Source organism: Panthera onca, chromosome B2 (assembly GCF_046562875.1).
Source record: "Panthera onca isolate mPanOnc1 chromosome B2, mPanOnc1 haplotype 2, whole genome shotgun sequence".
NCBI classification, from domain to species: domain Eukaryota; kingdom Metazoa; phylum Chordata; class Mammalia; order Carnivora; family Felidae; genus Panthera; species Panthera onca.
This window is the reverse complement of record NC_138343.1, coordinates 80,253,137-80,279,097: the sequence shown is the minus strand read 5'-3', so window position 1 is coordinate 80,279,097 and position 25,961 is coordinate 80,253,137. Positions and strand designations below refer to the sequence as shown.

The window sequence follows — 25,961 nt, the reverse complement described above, 5'->3', positions numbered from 1 at the left end:
GCAATGATTGTCCTTGTGGAACTATAATGTGGGTCTAGCGGTCATGTTTTGTTGTTGTTGTTGTTGTTGTTGTTGTGTGTGTGTCTGTGTGTGTGTGTGTGTGTATTCACCAAATATCTTGGGACTCATTATCTGACAGATTTTTTTTTTAATTTGGAATTTTATTTCAGGTCCTTCAAAACTATTAATAATTAAGTTCTCGGGGTGCCTGGGTGGCTCAGTTTGTTAAGTATCCAACTTTGGCTCAGGTCATAATCTCAGGATTCGTGAGTTGGAGCCCCACGTCAGTCTCTGTGCTGACAGCTGGAGCCTGAAGTCTGCTTCAGATTCTGTGTCTTCCTCCCTCTCTCTGCCTGTCTCCTCCTCGCATTCTGTCTCCCTTTCTCTCTTAAAAATAAATATTAAAAAAAAAATTTTAATAAAAAAATTAAATCCCATTCAGTTATATATCTAAGAAATTTCCCTTACTGGAAAGAATGCAGCATATAAAAATCAGTGCTGCCCTGGACAACCCAGGACATCTCCTCACTCTGGCAATGGGGCTGAGAGGCTCATATCACTTGTTCTAAGACGTTGGAGATTGCTCCCAGAGAAGCTGATGTCCAAGTTGAATATTGAACAAGGGATTGAGTCCTCACCAGAGTTTTGGCTCTGTGTGCTGCAGTGAGTTCAGTACACGAGGAAGTCAGCTACAGAACTTGCCAATTCAACTTGCTCTGCACTTATTCCCTTAGCAGACATCTTTCAATCACTGTTACTACAGCTTCCAGCAAGGACCCCATGATTACTGCGTCCATTTGACTTGTACACATGATCTGTAGACCTGCCTCTCCTTGCTATGGGGTCAGCAGCACTTGCAGGAACCTAGAAGATGCATGTAGGTTTCGCATGTAGGGTGAGAAAGCCTTCCCTGAACACCAGCGAGTTTGACCCACTTCCATCTGAAAAAACAGTTTGCCTTAGGCCATGCGTTTCTAATTGCTGAAGTCAATCTCTGTGATGGGTGTGTGTGCATACGCAAAACTGTGCGTAAATAGCACATTTTCAATCTATAAAATGTAAAGAAATGAGGAGCACCTGACAGTAGGCTGAGCCTCTGAAGATTTGTCGGGAAAGAAGACAGCTGCATGGCAAAGCGGCTGCTTATGATTAGGAAAGGAATAGCCCGTGACCTGGGCCACTCAGCAAACTTCAACCATTTAAATGACAGCTGATTTGTTTAGCTCTGTAACCCCCATTCTTTATGGGCCAGGAGTTGAGTTCTTGTTGAGAACACCACTTCAGATTGTCATTATCTCTAGTATCATTGCAAGATCAGGTATGACATGATGACTGAAAAGTCCCAGCCAGAAACCGTGATGAATGAGAAAGACAGAAATTGCTTTAATGCCACTTTGTAACTTTTTAAGTGAGGGAACACTGTTCTTCACCCCCTGTAGACTTTCGGTTTTTAACAGGCCATATTGCCAGTTTTGCAGTTGACAAGGAAAGTCTGTTGCTCTCTTTGGCTCAAGTGATCAGCAAGTGTCACAGCACTCCTTATGTAGAATGGCTCTCCACAGCACTGACAGGGAGGGAAATTAATAGGCTTCCCATTGTTACCGTGCATTTTTGCCAGGATATTTCATTAGCGTAAACACTGAACCCCTTGTCATCTTGTTTAGCCACTTGACCCTGGTGATTTTCAATTCTGTGTGCCAGGTGATGAAGTGGAGCCCAGGCGTGCACGAGACAGGCACTAATTATTGGAAGCAGAATCATTGCTGACCCAGTACGAGATTAACTGCTCCTTTGCAGTCTTTATTCTGGGACATTAGCACTGTCTGGTTATCTTGCTTCAGTTGAGGGATTCGGGACAATAGTGGTGCTGATGGTAACGTCGGCAATTTCCCTGTTTGTTTTGCAGGTCACGGCCAGGGGCTTCGGGCCGCTGTTACAGTTTGCCTACACCGCCAAGCTATTACTCAGCAGAGAAAACATCCGCGAGGTCATCCGCTGCGCCGAGTTCCTGCGCATGCATAACCTGGAGGACTCCTGCTTCAGCTTCCTGCAGACCCAGCTCCTGAACAGCGAGGATGGCCTGTTCGTGTGCCGAAAGGACGCTGCGTGCCCCCGCGCGCACGAGGACCGTGAGAACTCCGCGGGGGAGGAGGAGGAGGAAGAGGAGGAGACGATGGACTCGGACACGGCCAAGGTGGCTTGCCCCAGGGACCAGATGCTTCCAGACCCCATCAGCTTTGAGGCTGCTGCCATCCCAGTAGCAGAGAAGGAAGAAGCTTTGCTGCCCGAGTCCGATGTGCCGCCCGACAGCAAGGAGAACTCCGAGAAGGACGCGTTAAGGCAGTACCCCAGATACAAGAAATACCAGCTTGCATGTACCAAGAATGTCTATAATGCATCATCACACAGTACCTCAGGTTTTGCAAGCACATTCAGTGAAGATAACTCTGGCAACAGCCTCAAGCCGGGGCTTGCCATGGGGCAGATTAAAAGTGAGCCGCCCAGTGAAGAGAACGAGGAAGAGAGCATCGCGCTCTGCCTGTCCGGAGATGAGCCTGACATCAAGGACAGAGCCGGGGACGTGGAAATGGACCGGAAACAGCCCAGCCCTGCCCCCGCCCCCGCCCCCCCTGCCGGGGCCACCTGCCTGGAGAGATCCGGGAGTGTGTCCTCCCCCTCCTGCTTAAGGTCTCTGTTCATAACAAAAAGTGTGGAGTTGTCTGGCCTGCCCGGTACCTCTCAGCAGCACTTTGCCAGGAGTTCAGCGTGCCCTTTTGACAAGGGGATCACTCAGGGTGACCTTAAAACTGACTACACCCCTTTCCCAGGGAGTTACGGACAGCCCCACCTGGGCCAGAAGGACGTGTCCAACTTCACCATGGGGTCGCCCCTCAAGGGGCCTGGGTTGGAGGCTCTCTGTAAACAGGAAGGAGAGCTGGACCGGAGAAGTGTGATCTTCTCCTCGAGCGCTTGTGACCAAGTGAGCACTGCGGTGCATTCATATTCTGGGGTAAGCAGTTTGGACAAAGACCTCTCTGAGCCGGTGCCAAAGGGTCTGTGGGTGGGGGCTGGCCAGTCCCTCCCCAGCTCACAGGCCTACTCCCACGGTGGGCTGATGGCTGACCATTTGCCAGGAAGGATACGGCCCAACACTAGCTGCCCGGTGCCAATCAAAGTCTGCCCTCGCTCGCCCCCCTTGGAGACCAGGACCAGGACCTCCAGCTCGTGCTCTTCCTATTCCTACGCAGAGGACGGGAGTGGGGGCTCACCCTGCAGCCTCCCTCTCTGTGAGTTCTCCTCCTCGCCCTGTTCCCAGGGAGCCAGATTCCTTGCCACAGAACATCAGGAACCAGGCCTGATGGGAGATGGAATGTACAACCAAGTCCGACCCCAAATTAAATGTGAGCAGTCTTATGGAACCAACTCCAGCGACGAATCCGGATCGTTCTCGGAAGCAGACAGTGAGTCGTGTCCTGTGCAGGACAGGGGCCAGGAGGTAGGGAACCCGCATAAATTCAAGCATGTGGTCCACTCTTGCGGTCCTTTACCTGGACTCTACCTGCTGCCCCACCACTCCCAGATTAAAGGTCCCAGTAAAGGGACTGCCTCCCCCATCCACAGAGGCAGGATGCTTCAGAGTCATTCCAAATTAACCACTTTTGTCCTAGAAGGCACTTGAAATTTGATGTAGATCTCAGTACTCAACAAACAGATGCAAGCTGCTCAGAAAAAAAAAAAAAAAATGTTAAGTATAATGCATGAAAGCTTGAGATATTCAGATCTCCCCCTTCTACCTCCCTTTCTCCTTCTCCATCTGCTTTGAAAGGATACCATAGTCCTCAGCCTCATCTTCATCCTGCACCCCATCAGTGTGAAAGAAAATACAGAATCGCTTTCAAAACTGACTGATTGACACTAGACAGACCCTCAGTAACAGGTGCTCTCCCGGCACCCTTTAAGTTTTCCTTGTCAACAGGAGACCCTGGGACCATCCCTTGTCCACTGGTGAGCAGCGGACAGCTCACCATCCATCCTGGTCCCAGGGTCACCGCAGAAGCACCCTAGTCAGTCACACATAACTGAGTAACATACCCTTTCCCAAACTCCCCACAAATGACAAGAAGTCTTATTGAGGAGTAGTGGAGTTGAGGACCAGTCTCTGCCCACGCGGAAAGCAGAGTGCTTTATAGATAAAAATTCCCAAGGCTCCATCTGTCTTACCAATGCTGGAGGATGGAGCCACATCACAACACCAGCCACATCGTAGGCAAGACTCACGTGGCTAAGGAGAGAAAAGAATAGACACCCCGTACGTTCCCCTTTCCCGCCATAACCTGAGAGGCCCCTGCAAAAAGGTCTGAGGGAGCCCGTGTCATGATCTAGCACTGTCTGGCTGATTGACAAGGAACCAACCTGAGACTGCCACCCAGGTCTCAGACCTGCCTCGGGAGCAGCAGCATGAGCAAACCCAGTGAGAAGTCCCTCTTCAGAGCTGCTTATCTGAAAGCCACAGGAGGAAATGAAGCATGGTCCTCATTAGGCCAGTGCCCTCAGTTCGCGTCTGCACTCCCTGGATATGAGCCCCTAGTAGAGCAGGGATGTTAACCCAACCAGACAGCAGAAATGCCACACGGGGTGAGGGGCCTTTTCACAGAGCCACGTGCGGCTTATTCAGCCTCTGCGAGATTGGCAAGGAGCACATGAGGTTTTAGTTAGGGCATGTTTTGAAAATAGATCCCAAAGCTCCCTGTGCCAACTGCAGAGATGCCCTGTGGTCACTTCCTCGTCCTGCTAGCTAGCCTGGTCCCTGCTCTTCTGTTACTGCCTGGGAAAAATGGAGAAAGAGAGAAACATACTGAAAGGATTTAATTTTGCTAAAAATTAGAAAGGAAATGTAGATGGGAACTCTTCCTGTCTGAATGCACCTATCCCCTCAGGTTTGGGGTGGAGGATTGTGCCTGTGCCCCTGACCTGAGAGGACTGAGTTCTTGTGAAAACAGGGAAACCTTATGCTCTCTCTTCCCTCACTCATTTCTTTCTCTGATCATAACCGAGGTGAGGTTTTCTTTTTTCCCCTGACATTGTTCATAAATGCCCCTGCTGCAGAAGCCTGGTCACTGGGTCCAGTTCATCAGCAGAATGATGTATCTTGCCAAGGATTGGTGTCTCGAGAAAAGGACAAATGTCTTTGTCTTTGATGCTCCCTTAAGGGGAGCCCCACCGTGAAGCTAAAAGGGTTATGTTGTCCTGACATTTGCATATGTTCTAGGAACTGTCAGTTTCTGATAATCTCCTTTTGTCTCTCTCATGTCCCAAAAGAGAGTTTAAAGTCACTTTTTCAAATCAAATGCCACCAACAAGAGCACATGTATTTTTCCTGGGTGTTTGGGCCACATCACTTGTCTGCCTTTAGAACTTCGCAGCTCTAAATGAATCAATCAAAAGGATGATTCATTCAACCTATAAAATATCATGAACAGGATTAGTGTCCCCTTGAAAAATACCACCGCTAGGGGCGCTTGGGTGGCTCAGTTGGTTAAGTGTCTGATTCTTGATCTCAGCTCAGGTCATGATCTCATGGTTCAAGAGATCAAGCCCTGCGTGGATCTGTGCCCTGACAGTGTGGAGCCTGCTTGGGATTCTCTCTCTCCCCTTCTCTCTCTGCCTCACCCCCGTTCATGCTCTATCCTCTCTCTCAAATTAAATAAACTTTATTTTAAAAAAAGAAAAATACCACCGCCTTAAAAACATTTTTATTTTTACTTGTCCAAAAAATAATAATAGATTATTTGCATTTCTAAACACTGAAAGAAGAAACCTTTACCAAAACTGCCATTTCAGGAATCACATCTAGTCCCTCTCAGAAGGGCATTTTAGATAGGGTTGTTAGAGTACAGCTAAAGTTTTTCCCAATTTGACATTTTGGTTTTCCTAGAATAGAGATTAGGTCTCAGGGACTCAGCAGGACTGCGTCTCTTTGAGTTAATAACTAGCTTCCAGGAGTTACTTTGACCCCAGTGGAAGTGTGTTCCCCAGTAATAACATTGAAGGTAAATCTGTCATACGCAATGTGAATTGTAACTCGTTTTCCTGAACTGAACTGATCCAGAAGAGGCCAACATCTATTGGTCTGATTTTGCCCTGATCTGCTCTGGTGAGATGTCCAGGTGACTTCCCTTCTAGTTGAGCCCCAAGGAGACACCTCAGTCAGAAACCAAACAAAGAGTTCTCACCTCCGGCCAGCCACCTGTCCAGTGCTTCAGTCTGACGGGCCAGGCTCCTTCCCAGCCTCTCTTCCTTCACCTCTGCAAGGAGCCAAAAATGATAGATCAGAAGAAAAGTATTAGCACTCCTTATAACCTGTAAGGTGTTCTAGTTATGCCGTCTCATCGACACAGACTTCTCTCATCCTTTCTGTCTCCAGCTTTGAAGAAAGCTCAAATTAGCACAACATTGTCCTTTCTCAACCACCATCTTTTAAAATTACTTTCTTTTTTGAAATAATCAAACACAGCATGCCCAGGCCCTAACATACCAAATTTAACAGGCTTTCTCTGTGCCTATAACAGGATACAAACACATATTCCTGTCTCTAGGGGTTTTATTTTAATGGCATTTACTGTATAATTACTCAGCAATTTGCTTTTCTCACAGAGCTATCTACTATGTATGCGCCTCTACGTTAATCACATAGGGTTAAAACATACTTCTTTAATATCCATGGGCCCCATAAATCACAATTTATTCAGCTGTCAGCTACCAACAGACAGTCCAGTGTTTCAGTTGTTTCCAGTTTTTTCCCTTCTTATAAACATTGCTGCAATAAACATTTTTGTGAACATATTTAGTAGTGGTGCTTTTATTTTTGTCGGTTAGAATCCCATAAGTGGTTAAAGGTTGTGCTTTATTTGTGAAATACTACCTAACTACTTCCCCAGAAGGTTGTAGCAATTCACATATCTTTCAGCAATTTATGAATATCCTTTTCCCCCTGTTCTTGCCAGTACTGGCTGTGACCGGTCCTTTTAATTTTTGCCGATCCGATTGGCAAAAAATGATCGCTAATGAGGTTGACCTCTTCTCTTCTGGGTATGTGCCATTTATATTTCCCTTCCTGTGACTTGCCGGTTCACACATTTGCCCATTTTTCTCTCGTGGTGTTCGTCGTTAAACCAATTTATAGGATCCCTAATCCCTAATACAGGAATATTAACCTTTTATTAGACATGCTTTCCATATTTTCTCCTACTCTTTCTTTCTATTTTTATGGCAATTCTTTTTGCGTATAGAAAATTTTGAGTTTCACGTAATCAAGTTCTCAATCTTTTTCTTTATGACTTTTGGGTGTGCTATATTAAAAAGTCAGTTTGGGAATTTTTTTTCTTATTTCCTATGATGAAAAAATGAACAGGTCATATTTAAAAATGTAACCAAACAATATGTATAACAAGGTCCTAGTTTGCTTCATGAATCTACATAGTATTAAAAAGGCAGTATAGGGGCACCTGGGTGGTTCAGTCGGTTAAGCATCTGACTCTTGATTTCTGCCCAGGTCATGATTTCCTGGTGGTGAGATGGAGCCCCGCAGGGAGGCTGCTTGGGATTCTGTCTCACCCCCTCCCTTTCCCCCTTCTATGCTTACGGTCTTGCTCTCTCTCAAAACAAAAAGGCAGTGTAGAGAACAAGATAAAACTAGGAGGCAAAGTTGGGGAGGAGTATAAGGAACGTTTTATTTCTATGTATTTCTATAATGTTTAAATTGTATTTATGTATATCTCACACCAGGCCATTATTTTAATTGAGCTACAAGTCACACACCATCAAATCTACCCTGTTAAAATGAACAATTCAGGGATTTTTAATGATTCACGAAAGCTTGTGACCATCATCGCTGTAATTCCAGGACATTTTCATCACCCCAAAAAGAAACACTATACCCATTAGCAGACACTCCTCATTTCCTCCCTTTAACCCCAGGCAACCACTAATCTGCCTTCCATCTCTGTAGATTTGCCTCTTCTGAATATAACAATGGGATCTTACACTATGTGGCCTTTTGTGTCTGACTTCTTTCACTGAACATAACGTTTTCGAGGTTCATTCTTGCCATTGACGTACCAATAGGTACATCATGTATCAGGGCTTTGTTCGTTTTTATTGCTGAATAATAATCTACTCTGGGGATACACCACACTTTGTTGATCTATTGATCGACGTTGGACATTTGGGATTGTTTCCACTTTTCGGCCATTATCAATAATGCTACTGTGAGCATTGGTGTACAAGTTTTTTGCAGACATATATTTTCACTTCTCTTCATTATGTACCTAGCAGAATTGCTAAATCGTACAATAACTACATGTTTAACCTTTTGAGGAACTACCAGACTGTCTTTCAACATAAATGCACTATTTTACATTTCTGCCAATAGTGTATGAAGGCTCCTATTTCTCCACACTTTCAGCAGCACTTGGTTATTGTCCATCTTCTTTATTATAGCCCTTCTAGTGGATGTGAAATGGTATCTTGTTTTGGTTCACAGGTTCATTTTTAAAATTTGAAAATTATGGAAAAGCCACAAGCATTTTCCAGGTAGTAGCCTTCTTCGTGAGATGGGTTTATACCACACACATGTCTACTTACTTGTAAGTTTTGGTAAGGAAGCACTGGAAAGGCAATTTATTTGTGTAGCCAAAAGTTTTTATTGGTTGGACTTGCTTTATCAACATGTTTCATATCAAGAGGGATAAAAGTGTGTGAGAGTTGAATGTGTGTACGTTTGTTTTCATGCAGTTTGCGGGGCAGGGAAAAATCGTGTGTGACACGTAGTAGAATGGAAGACCTGTATCTGACACTGACATTTCCACCCACATGCCAACTTCCAGACGTATGTTGTATGTAAAATTTTTACAGTCATTCTTGTGGTTCATTGATTCAGGCATCTTTTTTTAAATGCCTGTGATTGGTCTGCTTAATTAAAAGAAAACCTTGCTAGGCAGCATAGAAGTCAGCTGTATCTCTAATTAAAATGATGTTTTTGTGTTGTCTAGAAAGACGTTCCTAGCATCTGTAATTGCACAGCATACTCTATGTCTGGAAGAAGAAACCATGTGACAAAGTAAGATAGGGCTAGTAAACAGAATTAATAATACCTCATATTTGTCAGGCGACTCAGACTTTTCAAAGCACTTTCTCCATGTATTATCCAATTTGATTCTTCATAGCAATCCTATAAGCTAAGTAGGGCATGTATTATCTTCCTGTCACTCACAGCTCCTCAAAGAACTTTAGGACAGAGAGAATGAAAGGCTCGCCTGAGGTCACACAGCTAATTAATTGCAGTACAACTAAATCCCAGGTGTCCTGCGTTTGTTCTGGAAACTGGACCATGAGAATAGAGGGTGGAAGGACAATTGTTCAGGAAACATTTCTTAGCCGAGAGGGGAGATTCTGTCACTGGCGTCTGCCTAGCATGGATCTGGTTGTCCCCCTGCCAAGAGCACTGAATCATCAGCCCAATGGGCATCTTGCCTCCTCCCCTGACGGTGTACAGAGATCTGAGGGTCTTGTAAGAGCGTAGGTGTTAAAGGCTTTGAGCCTCGGGGTACTGTTAGTATTATCCGACTCCTGCAGCTTGTATTTCCAACATCTGGTAGTAAAACCAAGAAAGGAGATAGGAAAAAAGATTCACAAACCAGCTGTGGCTGGGATCTCTAGAGAAAATGCTTGTTTTCAGCTTTTCCGACAACCTTCGCATCTCTGTCATGCCTCTCCAGTAGCTCCCATGAGCACCCAGCAGCTCCAGGCCAGGGAAATGTGCTGAGAGGCATGGTGAGATGAGGTGGTTGTGGTCCGCCTGCAACCCTGTAATAAAGATGCAGGGAAAACAGAGATCACAGGGCAGTCCCCGGGAGCAAGACAGTCACTGTTTGCAGGTGGGATTTCTTTTCTCCTCTTTTGTCCCATATTTGAATTTTCTGCAAGAAGTTATATTTCTTATGTAATTTTTAATGGTATTTTTGTTTAACTGGGAGCAAGGGGATGGTGGTTTGGGCCACAGAATGGGGTGGTTGTTGGTACAAAGAAAAGAGGAGCAGTTGATTTCTGTTGGGCGAGAGGAGGCGCTGGGACCGCAGGGCCCACAGCTCCCCTGCTCAGGCCCTGGAGGAGGAGGATTTAGGTTTTATTTACCATCTAGATGTCATAGCTTTTTCCCACATTTGCCGGCCCCTGGGGCCAGAGGTCCCTCAGCACACTGCAGCACGCCATTTCACTGACATCTCGAGAACTGGAGCCCCAGAAGGTCTGACTGCACTCTGGTCACTGCTTAGCAGTCCAGTGCAGGGGTTGGGCTGGGAAGTCCTCCGTCCTGTCCCTCTGCTTGTGCTCCAGAGGGCAGAGAGGACTGAGTAGCAAATCAGCAGAAGCAGACTGATGCAAGCCGTAGCACGGGCCCGTGCTGCCCTGTTGGGCCCTTGGTTTGCTGACTCAGTGACCGCCCCTGACTTTCAGAGTCTCTCCTGAGAACCACAGTGCGGGTAGGAGGTGGGGATGGGCAGCACCTATGAGAAATCAGTACCCAGAGTCCCATGGGCCCCTCCCCTTCTGTGCAGCCTGCTTAGCCTCAGATGTCTGATATGCTTAGCCTCCTGTGTGTGCAATAGGCTGAAAATAAGTGCAGGCCAGCGAGCATTCAGACAAGTGGCGGTGGGAGCTGGCAGGACATTTCCTCTTGTTAGGGTGGGTGTTGTGCACTGTTTCAGAGGGTCCAGTGAATGACAATGAAACTGTTGCTGAGAAGTAAAATAAAATCCTGGAAGAATAAGTGTGTGGAGGGACAGTAAATAAGATGTTAAGCCCTATCGGGCCTATTTGGATCATAAGAATTTGCCAGAAGAAAGGGAGAAGGGCCTCCGCCCTCTCGAAGTGTCTGAACCTTCGAAGCCCGTGTGGTGCTAGCTGACTTTTGAGCCCTACTCAGGGAGTGTTTGGTGCGTGCATGCTTGAGAGTGGAATATATTCTCCCAACTCCGTAAGGGGATGTGGCTGCTCTTTATCCCCAGGGAAGATGCCCGTTGGCTTGGAACTTACTTCCTACTCCGAAAGTAACAAATATCAGTGGCAAAGTTACCACTGCGCCTTCCCAAAATGCTTGGGGACCTCCCTCTTGGGAGACAGCGCAAGATCTCCCTTGCTTGAGGGGTAACAGAGCCTTTTAAAAAGAAACAAGAGTGGTCGGGTTTGGGTTTTGGTTTTTTGTTTGTTTGTTTTTTGTTTTTCCACGTGGAAGAAGGTCTATCGCTATTTTCTTTTCCTTTGACCTCTTTAAAAAGCAGCCGGAGTTGCAACAGCTCCGCTGAAACTATAGGACCTTTTGCTTCAAGGACTTTGAAACGAGCATTGTTGATTTTCCCTTTTCCTGTCAACCTCTGTCCCGTTTCCCTGGTGTTTTACATGTGTTGTCTGGATGATTTTAAATACAGTAGCTCTTAGTCTAGAAGGCCTTTGACGTTCCCTGTGGCCTGAGCTGTAGGTACGTATTCTTTCTGGAAATAAATAAGTAAATAGGATTTAGAGCAGAAGCAGACCAGCTTTGGTGTCAGCAGAGGGGGAGACTCCACGAGGCCACGAAGCGCGGCAGCCTCTGCTGTGCGAACAAGGCTTCTGCCTGGTGTGGAAACATCCGTGTCCCCACCAGGCAGACCCTGGTGTGAGTCAGGCACTGTCCAGGATTGGAGTGTCTGTTTGTTATCCAAAGGATATAAAAGGAAATCAAACATTCTTCGTATCATGATAAGCCCTGTGCAAACACAACCCATGGACAAAGCCCTTTCCCTGGCTGCCTGCCTTTCCGCAGTCAGAGCAGGGCTGGGCTGAAAGTGGTGTAATGTGAGCTGTTGCGATTTTGCTTTCTTGGGCCCAAATTTTACAGGTGTCATGGGACACAGAGTTCACCATGCGAAAGTTGAATCAGGACCCCATCGGGAGCCCTCAGCAAATGCCACGTCCAGCAGGCTCAGGGTTCTGAAGCAGCCTGACAAAGCAGTTGTATCCAGCCACAGAAAAGTCATGTAGTGTGACCGCCTTTGTGCATGGGGATTAACTAGCCATAAATGCCAGCATCTAGACTCATCTTCCGGCATCTGATGCAATCAAAGAAAAGGCCTGAGCTCAGAATCAAGGATCTCCGTCTCACTTCCCTGAACAACACAGATATAACACTGCAGCTCCTGAATATTAACGAGGGGTTGGTTTCCTCAACCTAAACTACTTTGATCAATTAAACCCTGACCCTCCTGTTTTTCTGGTGACTCAAGTTCACTCGAGACTGTTCCACCTTCTAGAGCTGTGCCGTCCAGCACAGTAGCCACATGCCACACGTGGCTATCGAGCCCTAGAGATGTGCCGAGTTCTGAATTGTGTTAAGTGCAAAATATGCCTCCAGTTTTGAAAATTTAGTGCCAAAAAAGTGAAATATCTCAATTATGTTTATATTAATTACATGTTGAATATATTTTGGGCCTATTGGGCTTAATTCAATATACTATTAAAATTAATTTCTGATGTTTCTTTTTACTTCCTTTAATGTGGCTACTGGAAATGGAAAAATCACATCTCTTGTTTGCACTGGACAGCGCAGGGCTGGCCCTTTGTAGAAAGTTTAGGTTTATAGCGCCATCTGCTGGTCCACCTAAAGCAGACGCTAACGTGAACAAGAATTAAGTGAATCTGAGCCGGAGGAGATACTTGGTCTCTTGGTCAAGCAACATGCAACCTTCCTTTTCTGAAACAGGACCAGAAATGAACCCTAACATCCCTGCACCATCAGTAAGAATCTTGGAGAGGGTAGTGATAAGCTGCTGGAAGATTCAAGCCTGTGCATTTAACAGAATATAAGGAGGACACAGATCCATTCCTCCAGAGACTCATGTCCTCTCCTTGTATAATGCTTATTTGCCTTTGTTTGTCAAGAGTTTAGAAGTTGGAATCTTGCTACCGACAGTATCTGCATCAGTTATCTGCGTAACAAATCACCCCCAGACTCCTTGGCTTAAATCATTTAGCTTCTCTCACCGTTTTCGTGGGTCAGGAACTCAGGAGTGGCCCATCTGAGCACTTCTAATTTGGGACACCTCATGAGGCTGAAGTCTGTGGCCGGGGCTTCCATATCTGAAGGTTCCCGTGGGCCTAGAGAAATCACATCCTGGGTGGTTCACCCACGTGACCGACAAGGCAGTGCTGGTTGTTGGCTGGAGACCTCCATTCTTCTCCACATGGGCCTGGGCCCTCCACAGGCTGGCTTGAGAGTCTTTTAGGCATGGCAGCTGGTTTCCTCCGGAGAAAGCAGTCTAAGAAGCCTAGGAGGAAGCCGCAGCTCCTTTTATGACCTAGCCTCAAGCCACACACTGTTACTCCGGCTGCATTGTGGTGATCAAGAGGCAGGAACACGCATCCCGCCTCTTGGTAGAGGAAGGTCAACATGCTGTGAAAGAGAATGTGAGATGGAATGACCATTAAATTTTTGGAAAAGGGCCAAAGGGCCCAAATTGGTATAGCCTTGGGCAGCTCAAAAGCATGCCCCACTTTAAAATGAGGAAATTGAGACTCAGAGAAGTAAGGTAACTAGCCTGAGGTCTCATGGCTGGTAGAAAGACTAAAGCCCAGGTTTGAACTCTAGTCCACCAGGGTGGAGCCCATCTGAGTTCCCTCGCTGTACCTCCTTATGCTGTTGTAACTGAAAAACCACACTGGTTGTTTCATCTTCCCAGCATCTTTGACGTGTGTGATGCTGTCCTCGTTCAAATGTTTTAGATAATTCCTTCAATGATATCTGTCTGTAAATTGTTATTTTATTGAGCTGAGGCTCAATGGAAGTAGGTTTCAACTAACTGTAGAGTCTTTCGTAAAATTGCTGTAGCAGTGAAAAAGTACACATTTTCCAGTATCTTTCGTGCTGTTTGTTTCAAGAACCTCAGGAACAATAACCACATTATAATTTGTGTGTTCACGTGCTGTTTGACTCTAAATATTACATCTTATATTTGAAACAAGAAAGAATTAATCACTGCTTACTTTGAGTAGTTTCCATACTATTTGGTCCTCTTAAAAAGGAGGTTTGACCATTTTTTTGATGTTCCGCCAGCTGGAATTCAAACTAAAATACAGTTACCATAATCATATTCTGCTGTTCTCGGTTTCAGGTCAAACTTCCCTTTCCTGTAGATCAAATCACAGATCTTCCAAGGAATGATTTCCAGATGATGATTAAGATGCACAAGCTAACCTCAGAACAGTTAGAGTTCATTCACGACGTCCGACGGCGCAGCAAGAACCGCATCGCGGCCCAGCGCTGCCGCAAGAGGAAACTGGACTGTATTCAGAATTTGGAATGTGAAATCCGCAAATTGGTGAGTTGACCCGTTCGCTGCTATCAGCAACCTGGAGTGACCAGGACTGATGCAGAATTGCAGAAGTGAAGGCTGGAGAAGTGGAGAGAAGGATCACAATTTGGGGAAGTTTGGGTTTATTTTTAAGCAAGTTTCTCAACAAAAAAGAATAGCTTTCTATCTGCAGTTGTGTGTGTCTGTGCAGAGCTATAATCATGTTTCAGTATTTTATGTCCTTCAGCCATACACATAGAGGTAGTCCTTTCTTTTTTTCCATTCAGCATGGACTGGTCACTAACATTTATTGCATGCATGTGTGGGCCAGGTGTTATTCTCAACTATTTTTGTAAATGATCACATTTAGTCTTCACATCAACCCAATGACTTAGGTGCTATTTTATCTCCAGTTACAGAGGAGGAGAGGGGCGCAGAGAAGTGTGCTCACTCTCCACTATGTGGCAGAACTTGAACGCAAACCCAGTTATCTGATTCCAAATCTAGACACCACTGCTTTCTCCTGCCTTGCACAGAAGAGTGTAGAATCCAGACAGGACACCACATGATCTCCTGAAGCCCCTCGCAGTCCCAGGGTCCTTGATTTTGTGATTCTGCCTCCAAGTGGCTGGCACCTCTTCCCTGTGCCTGAGACTATTTTATCTCAGGGAACAAGCTCCCATCTCCCAGGCTCCCCTCACTGGGAGCTCTGTGCCCCCTTCTCCTTTGTAAGCAAGCTTAAGCTTCAGGAGGTAACTCCAGGTGGCCTCTGGCTCCTTACTGTAGCTTTGAAGGCAACCAGTACAACCTCATTTAGCTGGACCTTTCAGCTGACCAAATACTGGAAACATCTTAGGTACTGTGCCTGTGTCAAGCTAAGGAAGAGAGAGACCACATCATGTGGTTATGATCTAAGTGTGGATCCTCAGACTATATACACAGTAATCCTCTGTCTCATGGTAAGCCACTGTCCCAATGAGAACCTCAGAACAAGATAAGACATTTGAAAAGCATAAATAAATGTTGACCTGTTATCAAGGACTTCAGAGTATTTTTTCTCTCTTTTTTAAATTAATGCCCAGGGCACCTGGGTAGCTTAGTCAGTTAAGCATCTGACTCTTGATTTTGGCTGAGGTCATTGTCTCACAGTTCATGAATTCAAGCCCCTCATCAGGCTCCACGCTGACCATGTGGAACCTACGTGGGATTCTCTCTCTACCTGTCTCTCTGCCCCTCCCCCACTATTGTGCACATTCTCTTTCTCTCAAATAAAATTTTTTTAATGTTTTATTTATTTTTGAGAGAGAGACAGAGCATGAGTGGGGGAGGGGCGGGGATAGAGGGAGACACAGAATCTGAAGCAGGCTCCAGGTTCTGAGTTGTCAGCCCAGAGCCTGACGTGGGGCTCGAATTTGCAAACCATGAGATCATAACCTGAGCCGAAGTCAGACACTTAACCGACTGAGCCAGCCAGGTGCCCCTCAAATAAATAAATAAACTTTAAAAAAATAATAAAATAAAATAAAAAATAAATTAACTCCCACCAAGCAGGGGAAATTTACTCATGTGCAGTGGTTAAGTTACCTACAAAATAAAGCTCAAGCTTCTTAGCAAGACATTGGTGTTTTCCAAGGTTCAGTCTGTAGCTACCTCCAGCATCATCTTCCACTCCTATCCTTGAACTTGACCCCTAATAAAATCAAGCTCTTCACACTTCCTGCCATCTATGTTCGTACTTCTGTGTTTGTGCCTCTGCTGTCTCCCCTCTACCTTGGACGTTTCTCGACCATTTTCTTCTGTAATTTCATCCTTCATCCTTTGAGACTCACATTACTGCCACCTGTCTAGGAAACCCCTTCCCTGAGTCCCAGCTGAGGCTGGGCACTCACCCCTGGAGCCCTGATCTGACCTCTGGCTTCATGCTTATCACCGCAGTCTTGCGTCATCTGTGTGTGTCTGTCTCCCCAGCCCCCCACCCTAGGTGGTAGGTTCCTCACAACAAGGACAGTGACTGGATCACCTCTCAGTCTCCAGTGCAGACCCGGTGAAGCCTTCAGGAAATGTCTATTGCCCTGAAATTTCCTTGAAATTGTGACCAGATTGTGGAATTATGAATTCCTTCTTTCTTTCAAACTTTTCTTTAATGTTGCTTTAACAACAAAAATTTGTATTTAAGCCACATAAGGGGGCAAGACATTGTTGGTGGTGAATATGGATCTTCTGAAAGCCTACTGGGCTTAGGGAGGGACCCAGGCAAGGCTGAGCCTGCTCAGTACAACCTATCAGGACATTGGGCATATGTCCATGATCATTCAGCCCTGCGTAGAATGAGTCTCATCACCCATGTTTGAGAAACACCTGATTTTTGTAATTAGAGTTCTGTCCTTCCATGTACTTGTATAATACCGAACAAACAATAAAGTCTAAGCCACACACCAGGCAGATACCAAAACACTTTGCTTAATACTGTTCAGTTGAAAAATGGAGAGGGCACCTCCTACTTCTCCTCCCACTTTTTTGGCAACTTCTTAAATAATATGCTACATTTTGCTGCCGCATGAGAGTTTCCTGTGCTCATCACTGTATATCTGTGACTTAGAGCTTCACGCTTGTAACCAGGGCCTTGATTTATACTGCCTTTCCTGCGAAGAGCCAAAACACGGTCACAGCAGCATTTCATTTTCTTCCCCTTAAAAGTGGCCCAGAACATTTTGCAGATGAGTAGAGGGTTGGTGGCTTGGCCAGTATGATGTGGCAGGATCGAGACTGAGACGGTCCTCCTGAGGCTGGGTGGTGTTGCCTCCCACTTTGCAGACCTCCAGGTCTTCCTGGCTGTCCGGGTTGCACAGCCACAAATGTAAGATATTTTCCACGAAGAGACCTCCTGGATGTTCTGTTTCCTATCCGGCACCCTGTAACTTCGGGGTCGTGCCTGCTCACCTAGTCTGGGCGGCAGGAACGGCACTGGCAGGCAGGGGCAGGCCAGTCTGCCCTGCCAGTCTCCCGCACACACACACCCACTCCCCACCGCCATGCTGCCTCCGGCACGCCACTCAGCTTTTGCAAACTTGCATAATGTATTTCTCTCAACTTGCACTGGTACATCTGTTTATTTTTCATTTTTAAAACATGTTTTCTTGATAAATTTATAAATATTTTAGCAGGTGCCCTTTCCCCGTGTAAATCTCTGTCTCCTATACACATGCCCACGCTGCCTGCCAGATTGCATTCATGCTACAGCACGTACAGCTCCCGTGTCAGAGCCCCCGTGTTGTATGTTTGCTTCTCTCCCCTGCTTTCTCTCTCTGTCTCATTCCCCCCCCTCCCCCGCCTTCCATTTTCTCTCCCATCTGGTGGTGATGTCCAGTTTCCTCATCTCTTTCACTGTGTGTGCCTCCTGAAACCTTTGCATCTTCTCTCCTCACGCAGATAGTTCGGGTGAAACTTTAACCAGTCTCCCCTCTGGTGGCGAAATTCATCTCTCTGATGGGATGATGAATTTTAGTAACACAAGAGCTTGTGTGGGATTTTCTTTGAGGACAGCATCTCAGAACCATGGGCTAGTCTGCTAGGGCTCAGTCACCACGCCTCTGTCTGCCCTTCCCATGTCACAGTCCCCACCTGTACTAAAGAGGATCTGTTGTGTCCAGTCTGTATGCTGCAAAGGCCAGAAGGCCTGTTGTTTGATGGAACCGTATGAAATTGCCAATGGTTGATTTTCGTTGTTGATTTTCGTTGATTTTTCATCAGTTTTTTTTATGAGACTTTCCTTTTTAGAGAAGTTTTTGGTTCACAGCACAACTGAATGCTCCTGCCCCCTGCCCCTATACACTCATCACCACCAGCCCCCCTTATCAACATCTCCCACCAGAGTAGTGCATTTGTTACAATTGAGGAACCTATTTTGACACATCATAATCACCCAAGTCCCTAATTTATATCAGGACTCATTCTTGGTGTTGTATATTGTATAGATTGGGACAAATGTATCCACCATGACTATATCATTGAGTAAATTCACTGCCCTAAAAATCCTCTGTGCTTCACCTGTTCATCCTTCTCCTTCCCCCAACCCCTGGCAACCACTGGCCTTTTTACCATCTCCATAGCTTTGCCTTCTTCCAAAATGTCACAAAGTTGGAATTAGCCCATTTCTGACCTTCAGAAATGGCAAACCTAACACATTTGGGGGAGATTTTTTTTAACTCCAAAGTTTGGGGCTGAGGGTTTTCCAAATGATTCTCTAAAAACCCCCAAATCCAGGAAACCAGAACCTTGACTCCCTGTAGTTTTCTGGTTGGTGGTGATTTTGCTGGCCACTTGGACAGACCCCAGAGAGGGATGAAGAGCTGCCACAGGGAAGGTGTGAGGCTTTCCAGCACATCTGGACATCTGGATAGGCTGCTCCGATAGGACACTTGAGCCTGGGCTCCTTAAATATACATTTTGTAGGTGCCTAGGTCCTGGCCTAGCCATTCACGAGTTACACTGCAATGCCAAATGCAAAAATAAAAGTTGGAAAACCCCCAGAAACCAGGGCTTCTGTCCTTCCGTTCAGGCTTGATCAGGCCCCCTCTCTTCTCTCTGCTGTCCAGGTGTGTGAGAAAGAGAAGCTGTTGTCAGAGAGGAACCAGCTGAAAGCCTGCATGGGGGAGCTGCTGGACAACTTCTCCTGCCTTTCCCAGGAAGTGTGCCGCGACATCCAGAGCCCCGAGCAGATCCAGGCCCTGCACCGGTACTGCCCCGTCCTCAGACCCGTGGGCCTCCCCGCAGCCTCCAGTATTAACCCTGCGCCCTTGAGCGTGGAGCAGAACCTGGCCGCCTCCCAGTGCGCGGTGGGGGAAAGCGCCCCCTGCTGCCTGGAGCCGGGAGCGGCTCCCCCCGGGCCCCCCTGGGTGCCCGGCAACACCTCGGAAAACTGTACTTCCGGGAGGAGGCCGGAAGGCGCTGACCCCGGAACCTTCTCGGAGAGAGGGCCTCCTCTTGAATCCAGGAGCCAGACGGTGACCGTGGATTTCTGCCAGGAAATGACTGATAAGTGTACGACCGACGAACAGCCCAGGAAAGATTACACCTAGTGACGCGGCCTGCCTCCCAGTTCTCACGCCTCTCCCACCCAGGTGTTCTCCGGTCAGCCTGTGGTGCTGCTCATCTGTTGTCTGGAAGAACCGAGAAGGAATTTGGTGCACACTACAGCGTTCTTAGCAGCAATACTGTTTCTGAGTATTCCCTCCTCTCTTCAAGCGGGAGTGATATACAGTTCCCTTCACAATGGTGCTACCCCTTGCTCAGGCGAGGAAAGACGGGCGGTGCTGACGCTGCCTGTCTGTGGGTTAATTTCAGTCTCAACAGGGATAGACTAGAACACCTCTAGGACCCAACCACGGATTTTTTTTCTCAGTGGCCCATGTCACAAACCCTATCTCAGGAATTTCTTCTGAATGTTCAATTTTTTTCATTGAAGACAGCTTCTATACACATCAAAGTTTTATAGCTAGACTGTACATATTATATATAATATATATATAAGATATATATATATCCATATGCAAAAGTCCTGCATGCCTCAATTTTCTCATCCTAAAACTGGAAAACTTCATTTCTCATTTATAAACAGGTTCCAACATTCCTCTTCTTTTGTCTCTGATGCTAGAACTAGTTTGGTAACTGTTAACATGGTCATTTTTCTTGCTTCACAGTTCAATTTCAATTTGTACTTATTTATGGAACAGAATTCAATGTTGGAAACTTCTTTTGAGGTTTTATTTCAGACCCTTTTTTTGTTTGTTTGGTTTGCTTTGGGCACCGTCAGATGGTGTCATCTGAGTGTTGTGGGTTGTTTTTTTGTTTTTGTTTTTCTTGCAGATACTGTACAGTCATGGTCAACTTTGCCACTTGCACTGAGTTTTGGGTCAAACCTATTTTCTTAAATGAAGTTGTTACTTCGGTATAACTCGAGTATACTGTATATTCTTTGCTTTTAGTTTAAAAGTAAGACATTTTAGCTAATTAAAAAGCACTCAGGTGATAATTATGTAGGAAAAATAATCTTGCCAAATAATGAATTCATCCTAGGATGTGTAGACAATAATCTGCTTGAATATTTTTATATTTCACCTCCTCCCCACCTTTCCCAGAAGCAAAGTTTAAATGCAGAGAGTTCAGAGTTGATGCTGGATGTTCAGACTCCTAAGTGGGGAGAGTTTGGACGTCCACTCAAAAGTGCATCCAAACAGCAGGAACCCATGATTTTGTACCAGAACTCAGCAGGCATTGGCTCCTAAAAATCAAGTTAGAACTATTTTCTCACCCAGGGGGCAAGTCCCATTCATTTCAACCCATCCTCAGGCCCCTGCCTGCCCGTGAAAGTGCAGTGCAGGAGGAATTTCTTGGAAGGATTTGTCTGATCAGCCACCCCACTCCCTTGCCCAGGCCCCAGCTCCCAGGACATCTCACCTGAGTGGGTTTGAATCACAGCGCCAGGCGTCCTGGGTTAAGGCAATTCACCCAGAGTAGGAGAGAGCAGGGCACATGTAAGCCTGGGGTCTGTCCCTAATACAGACAAAAGCATTTCTTTCTCCCTCCCTTTTCCAAATGCTTTGAGTTGAATTCTGAGGTTTTTCTGCTCGTCTCTTGTCCAAAGGCAGATTTCATTCTGAGGCTTTGGATACAGTATGGCCAAGGAGCCCTCCCTATCCCCTTCCCCCACCACACACACACCTACCCTCACCTGATGATAATTTTCTTCTCTTGCTGCAAAACTGGTTGGCTTGCAACCCACAGAGAGCAGCTTCCCTTGGCTCGGGGGGCGTGCTGGCCCCTGGCCACGTTTACAGGAAGATGTGCCCAAGACCCTGCCGCCAGCCTAAGAGGAGGAGGAATCCGCTCCCTCCCTCCGGTCGGCCCTCCAGCCTGGCTGCAGGTAGAGTCCTGAAAGGTTTGATGTGGGGATGGGGTGGTGGGCAGTGGGGACTAGATGGTTGACTTTGTTTCTTTATTTGTGCCATTGTTTGGACAATATTAAAGCTGCATGTAAAAGGGGAAATTAGTATATGATGTAGGCGAAAAGTGAAATCATAGTAACATATGTTTTAGTATTATTAACTTTTCTGTACAAATATTAGCGCTAAATGTTTAAATATGTATGAATGCCAGAAATTTGTTGGTTCATGCGGTAGGATAAAAAAAAAAAAAGGCTTTTCTTTTAAAATAGTTCCGCTTTTAAAACCTGCCTCTGGGTTTTTGTTTTTTCTCATGTGCGTGTGTATGTGTGTGCTAGTCTGAGTCAGATTTTGGTAAAGCTCAGCGTTGGAGCTGCCATTTTTATTATGGTTGTTGGAATTTCTTGGCCTAGTGGAATGGTTCTGTGCTTCACCGTGGGGTTTGCCTTTGTGGAAAACTGGTGACAGCTGGAATTTAAATTCAATGTGAATCATGTGATACATCACAGGTGATATACATCCACAGGTGTTAATGGTGGAGGAGTCAGCCAACAGTATTGTTTAACTCTCGTGTTGCCTTTTTTAAGTGACCTCCTCTTCTTTTGAAAAAAGAATGTTTTCTGCTAGTATCATAACCAGGTCCAAACAAGCTCGCTGGCATGACTTACCCTGGCGACAACTCATGTGCAACTGGTAGTCTTGACCACATTCCATCAGTCTCCCCGCTGTCTGTTGTTTGGTCCGCACACACACACCTGTGCCACGGCCATTTCCAGGTGGGGAGGGGTCTCCTTATTTCCCTCCACCCTAACTCAGCCCACATCCTCCTTCCACCCACCCCCGCCTCGCTTTTCTCCCCCTTCCCCAGTCAAACCCCTACAATGGGACTGGTTAAAGACACTGCTTGGAAAACTGTCTTTCCATTTCTTAGAGATTTTTAACAGGTTGTTATGATTTTGTTCACTATGTACCATAAACAGTGACTGGCTTTGTGCAATTGTCTATGTGACTCGTCTTGTCTTTTACTACCCCGAACCATGTGTTCGTCCAAATTGTTTCTGGGTTGATTCAAAGGGAGGACTAGTTGGGGACCAGAATCCAAATTGCCTCAAGTGGAGTTTTAAGAACCAGCCTGTCTCCTTTCCCTGGGATCCCTTAGTGAGGCCCATGTCTTTTATGAAAAAGAAAAGTAAGTTAATAGCAAAGAACAGTGTTTGCACAGCATGGTGGCATTTAATTGTGCTTTTAAGGGTCCTTCCTTACAAAAATAAAGGACCCTGCAGCCATGGCCTGCTTAGGAGGATCCCTGCCACAGCCGAATTGGGTCTCCAAAAACGTAGCCGTGAGCCGTTGGGGCAGGGACGGTGGAGGTGGCCCTGTGGCTGGTTAACATCCGCCTGGATCTAGTCCTCCCCTTGGATCCACCTTTGTTCTACTTGTGTGTCCAGACAACCTCACTTCATTCAGGTTGGTCAGGCTTTGGGCAGGTGAGTGCTTTGCTGTATGTGTTTGTTTCTCTGCGTTATCTGGGGGTGCCTTGAATAAAATCAAACTTCATTACATACTGATTCTGGAACAAAACAGTTGCGAAAACAAAACAAAAGAGCTGTCAAACTTACTAGGCCATCCTGCTATTTCTATTCCGGGTTCCCTACCAATGACTCAGGCGTCAGAGGTGATGCTGCAGTATAAAACATTATTTTGTATATTGTACAAGTAATTTATTAACTGTCTTTCTAAAAGTATGCTGCTTTTAAGATGCACTATGACTTTGGATTTAATCCTTGTATTGCTTTCCTGAGGAAGTAAAAAAAAAAAAAAAAAAGGCTAGTGATTAGAATGCCAGCTGCCACTTCTCCTTAAAAAGGAGGCCAGGGACCAGCTCTAGGACTTGCATGAGAGAACCGCCAGACATCGAGTGGGCACAATGTGAAGTTCAAAGCTATTATCAAGAGGTCTAGGAGCGCCTGGCTGGCTCAGTCAGTAAAGCATGCGACTCTTGATCTCGGGGTTGTAAGTTTAAGCCCCATGTTGGGTGTAGAGATTACTTAAAAATAAAATCTTCTAAGAAAAAAAAAGATCTATACCTACACTTTCTCTTTTAATATTTTATGATTGCCATTAAAGAAGAAACAAAGGTGTATAAAGTATACACCTTTTAAGAAACTGCAAAGTCCCGTCCCTATGGGCCGCTCCACACCCTGTGGTAGCAGAACCCTCTCAGAGCGAGTAAGGCCTGAGAAGCGCTTTCAGACCCCACTTAGCTGGACCTCTATATTACACCCCATTTAAACTAGCAGCTGCTTAGTAAATGACTTCAATCTGCTCCCCTACCGCTTACAGTCTTGAAGGAGTCGCAGACCTGGAAGGGAGCAAGAATTAAGTTTTGTCCTCAAATTACTGTAAATAGACTGAGGGACAGAATTTTTTTTTTTTTTTTTTTTTTTTTTGTTAAAGAATAAAGCTGTTCACTCTATCATGAGTTAGTATCTCTTCCCAAAATTGAGGATCTTGTTGTAGGTGCAGTTTTTGGCGAGTCAGTCCACAGTGCCGTGCCCTATGTGGAGTTGGTTTTCGTGCAGGAAGTCTGTGTGCATAGAGGCAATCTGTGTTCAAGCTGTATGTTTCCAGTACCGCCCGAGCCATCTCCTGACCCAAGCATCAAGGACTGATGCTGTAGAATAGAATATATTTGTGCACAAATAGTGTGTGCAGATAGTATTTGTACATAGAAAGGACCTATTGTGGCAAATTGAGGATAAATTATTCAACTGACGGTGCAAACACATTTCTTGCGAAGAAAAGGAAGTGTATAGTATTTTCCTACACCCCACCCTGGGAGGTGATATTTATATCCAGTGAATATCCACACATTTTAATCATAATATGAAAATGACGCTGCCGTTCTGTGAAGAATACCCCTTGGTGGCAGAGGCCCCACTTTGTAGCTTTGGTTTGATGTTGTGACATGGTGCATGCGTCTCGCTATCAAGCAATGGCTAAACAACTCTGACTTTCACTTCATTCCAGTTTACTGACCTCAGATAAAACAGTGGCCCTCCTTAGAAGCAGAAGTGCACCAAGACCATCCATTCAGTGCCAAGTGTTCCTGGGGGGTTAACGGACACGTAGATGAGGAAAGAGGGAAGGGACTTGGACAAAGAGGGTTTTTCCTACCAATGATGCTAAGTCTCCTACCAAAACATGTCTGCAGGCAGAGGGGTGACCTCCACCTGGTCCTAACGATGCATTGGGTGCGTGTGAATGCTGGATGCCGTCATTCACACTGACACAAGAGACCCGCCACTTCTAGTGAGTGAACAGGAACCTTCCAAATGCACTTGGGAACTTTGGGCTCTGGTTAGACACAGCCGTTCAAGGCAAGCACCACCTTTGCTTGTGAGGCCAAAAGGGCCTGGGAGAATTTGTTCCAGAACCAGTCTGATACAAGTGCACCTCTAATATATGCCTTACAAACTCCAGAGGCCATATTCAAAACAGGGTCTTCTCAGTGTATGCAAGGGGCCACAGCCCTTCTTCTCTTCCTCCCCAGGTCGAACAATACGGACAGTTTCACACATATCTACCTGTATAACCCTCTGTACCTCTCATAACTGCTCAACGACTGTAACAGGTTACATCAGGTGTTTTTCTACATACTTTTTACACAGATTCTATGCGATTAATGTAACTTAATTCAATGCATCATTTTATTGTACTAGTTCTTAGGCTTGTCTTTTTTTTTCTAAGTGATTGTGGTTTTTGTTGTGGTTTTTACTGTAAAAATGAAATGGCTGTTGATGCTTATTCTCTGTAACTAAGAATTTTTACCTTTTTTGGGGAAAAAAAAGCATTGCTATGAACTAATGAATTGAAACTTCATTTACTCATTGTAAATACACTATTGTGCAAAAAAAAAATTTCACTCAGTTGAATTGCTAGTGTTAACTGAATTTTGTCTCGACACCATTTCTGTTGATGAAATAAAGACATATCATTATGCATTGTAGGCTGGCTTTCTCTGCCCCTGAACCCTGTTACAGATCACAGGGCTGGAGGCCTTAGGAAATCTTTTCTCCCAGAGAAGCCATGTGACTTCCTCTAGCTTGGACCTTTACCTGCTACCTGATTAATATGATTAGAAATCTAAAACATGTGATACTGCTAAAGTGACTCCTCAGATCCCCAGTGCCTGTAAGAGTAGATAATAGGCATTAAATGCAATTTCCTGGTTTTGATGTTGTGGGTAGCTATGCAAAATGTCACCACTGGAGGGAGGCTGGGTGAAGGGTATTGTTTCCTACAAGGGCATGTGAATCTACAAGGATCTCAAAATAATAGGTTTAATTTAAAAGAAAAAGCTAAATGAAAGTCAGCCAAGAGAAAGGGGCATTAAACCAACACCAAGAAACAATGATTAGCAAGACAGGGAGTTTAGAATTGTAGTTAAGGGAGTAAATACATTACAACTAGAAAAGTATATCTGATCATTTTGAATCTTGGATTTTGATATAAACAGAAAGCAAGGTATTGAATGGAGGGCAGGCCAGATGACCATGAGCGACGCTGGCCTCACGTGTTCTGGCTAAGCTGTCAGGCCATAAATAATACGTTCTCATGATGTCTGAAGAGCGCCGTG

At 45.6% G+C, this 25,961-nt stretch overlaps 1 protein-coding gene across 6 annotated transcripts in view; it reads left to right on the top strand.

The window, feature by feature from the left end:
* The window catches only part of BACH2 (BACH transcriptional regulator 2), a 354,491-nt gene extending 330,719 nt beyond the window's left edge, over window positions 1-23,772 (top strand). For all 6 annotated transcript variants that reach the window (XM_060616186.3, XM_060616182.3, XM_060616184.3 and 3 more), the window contains 3 exons: window positions 1,907-3,496; window positions 14,202-14,408; window positions 18,977-23,772. In XM_060616186.3, coding sequence (XP_060472169.1) covers window positions 1,907-3,496; window positions 14,202-14,408; window positions 18,977-19,459 — 2,280 coding nt within the window. In that variant the 3' untranslated portion in view covers window positions 19,460-23,772. The remainder of the gene's footprint in view (window positions 1-1,906; window positions 3,497-14,201; window positions 14,409-18,976) is intronic.
* The last annotated feature ends 2,189 nt before the right edge of the window (window positions 23,773-25,961 follow it).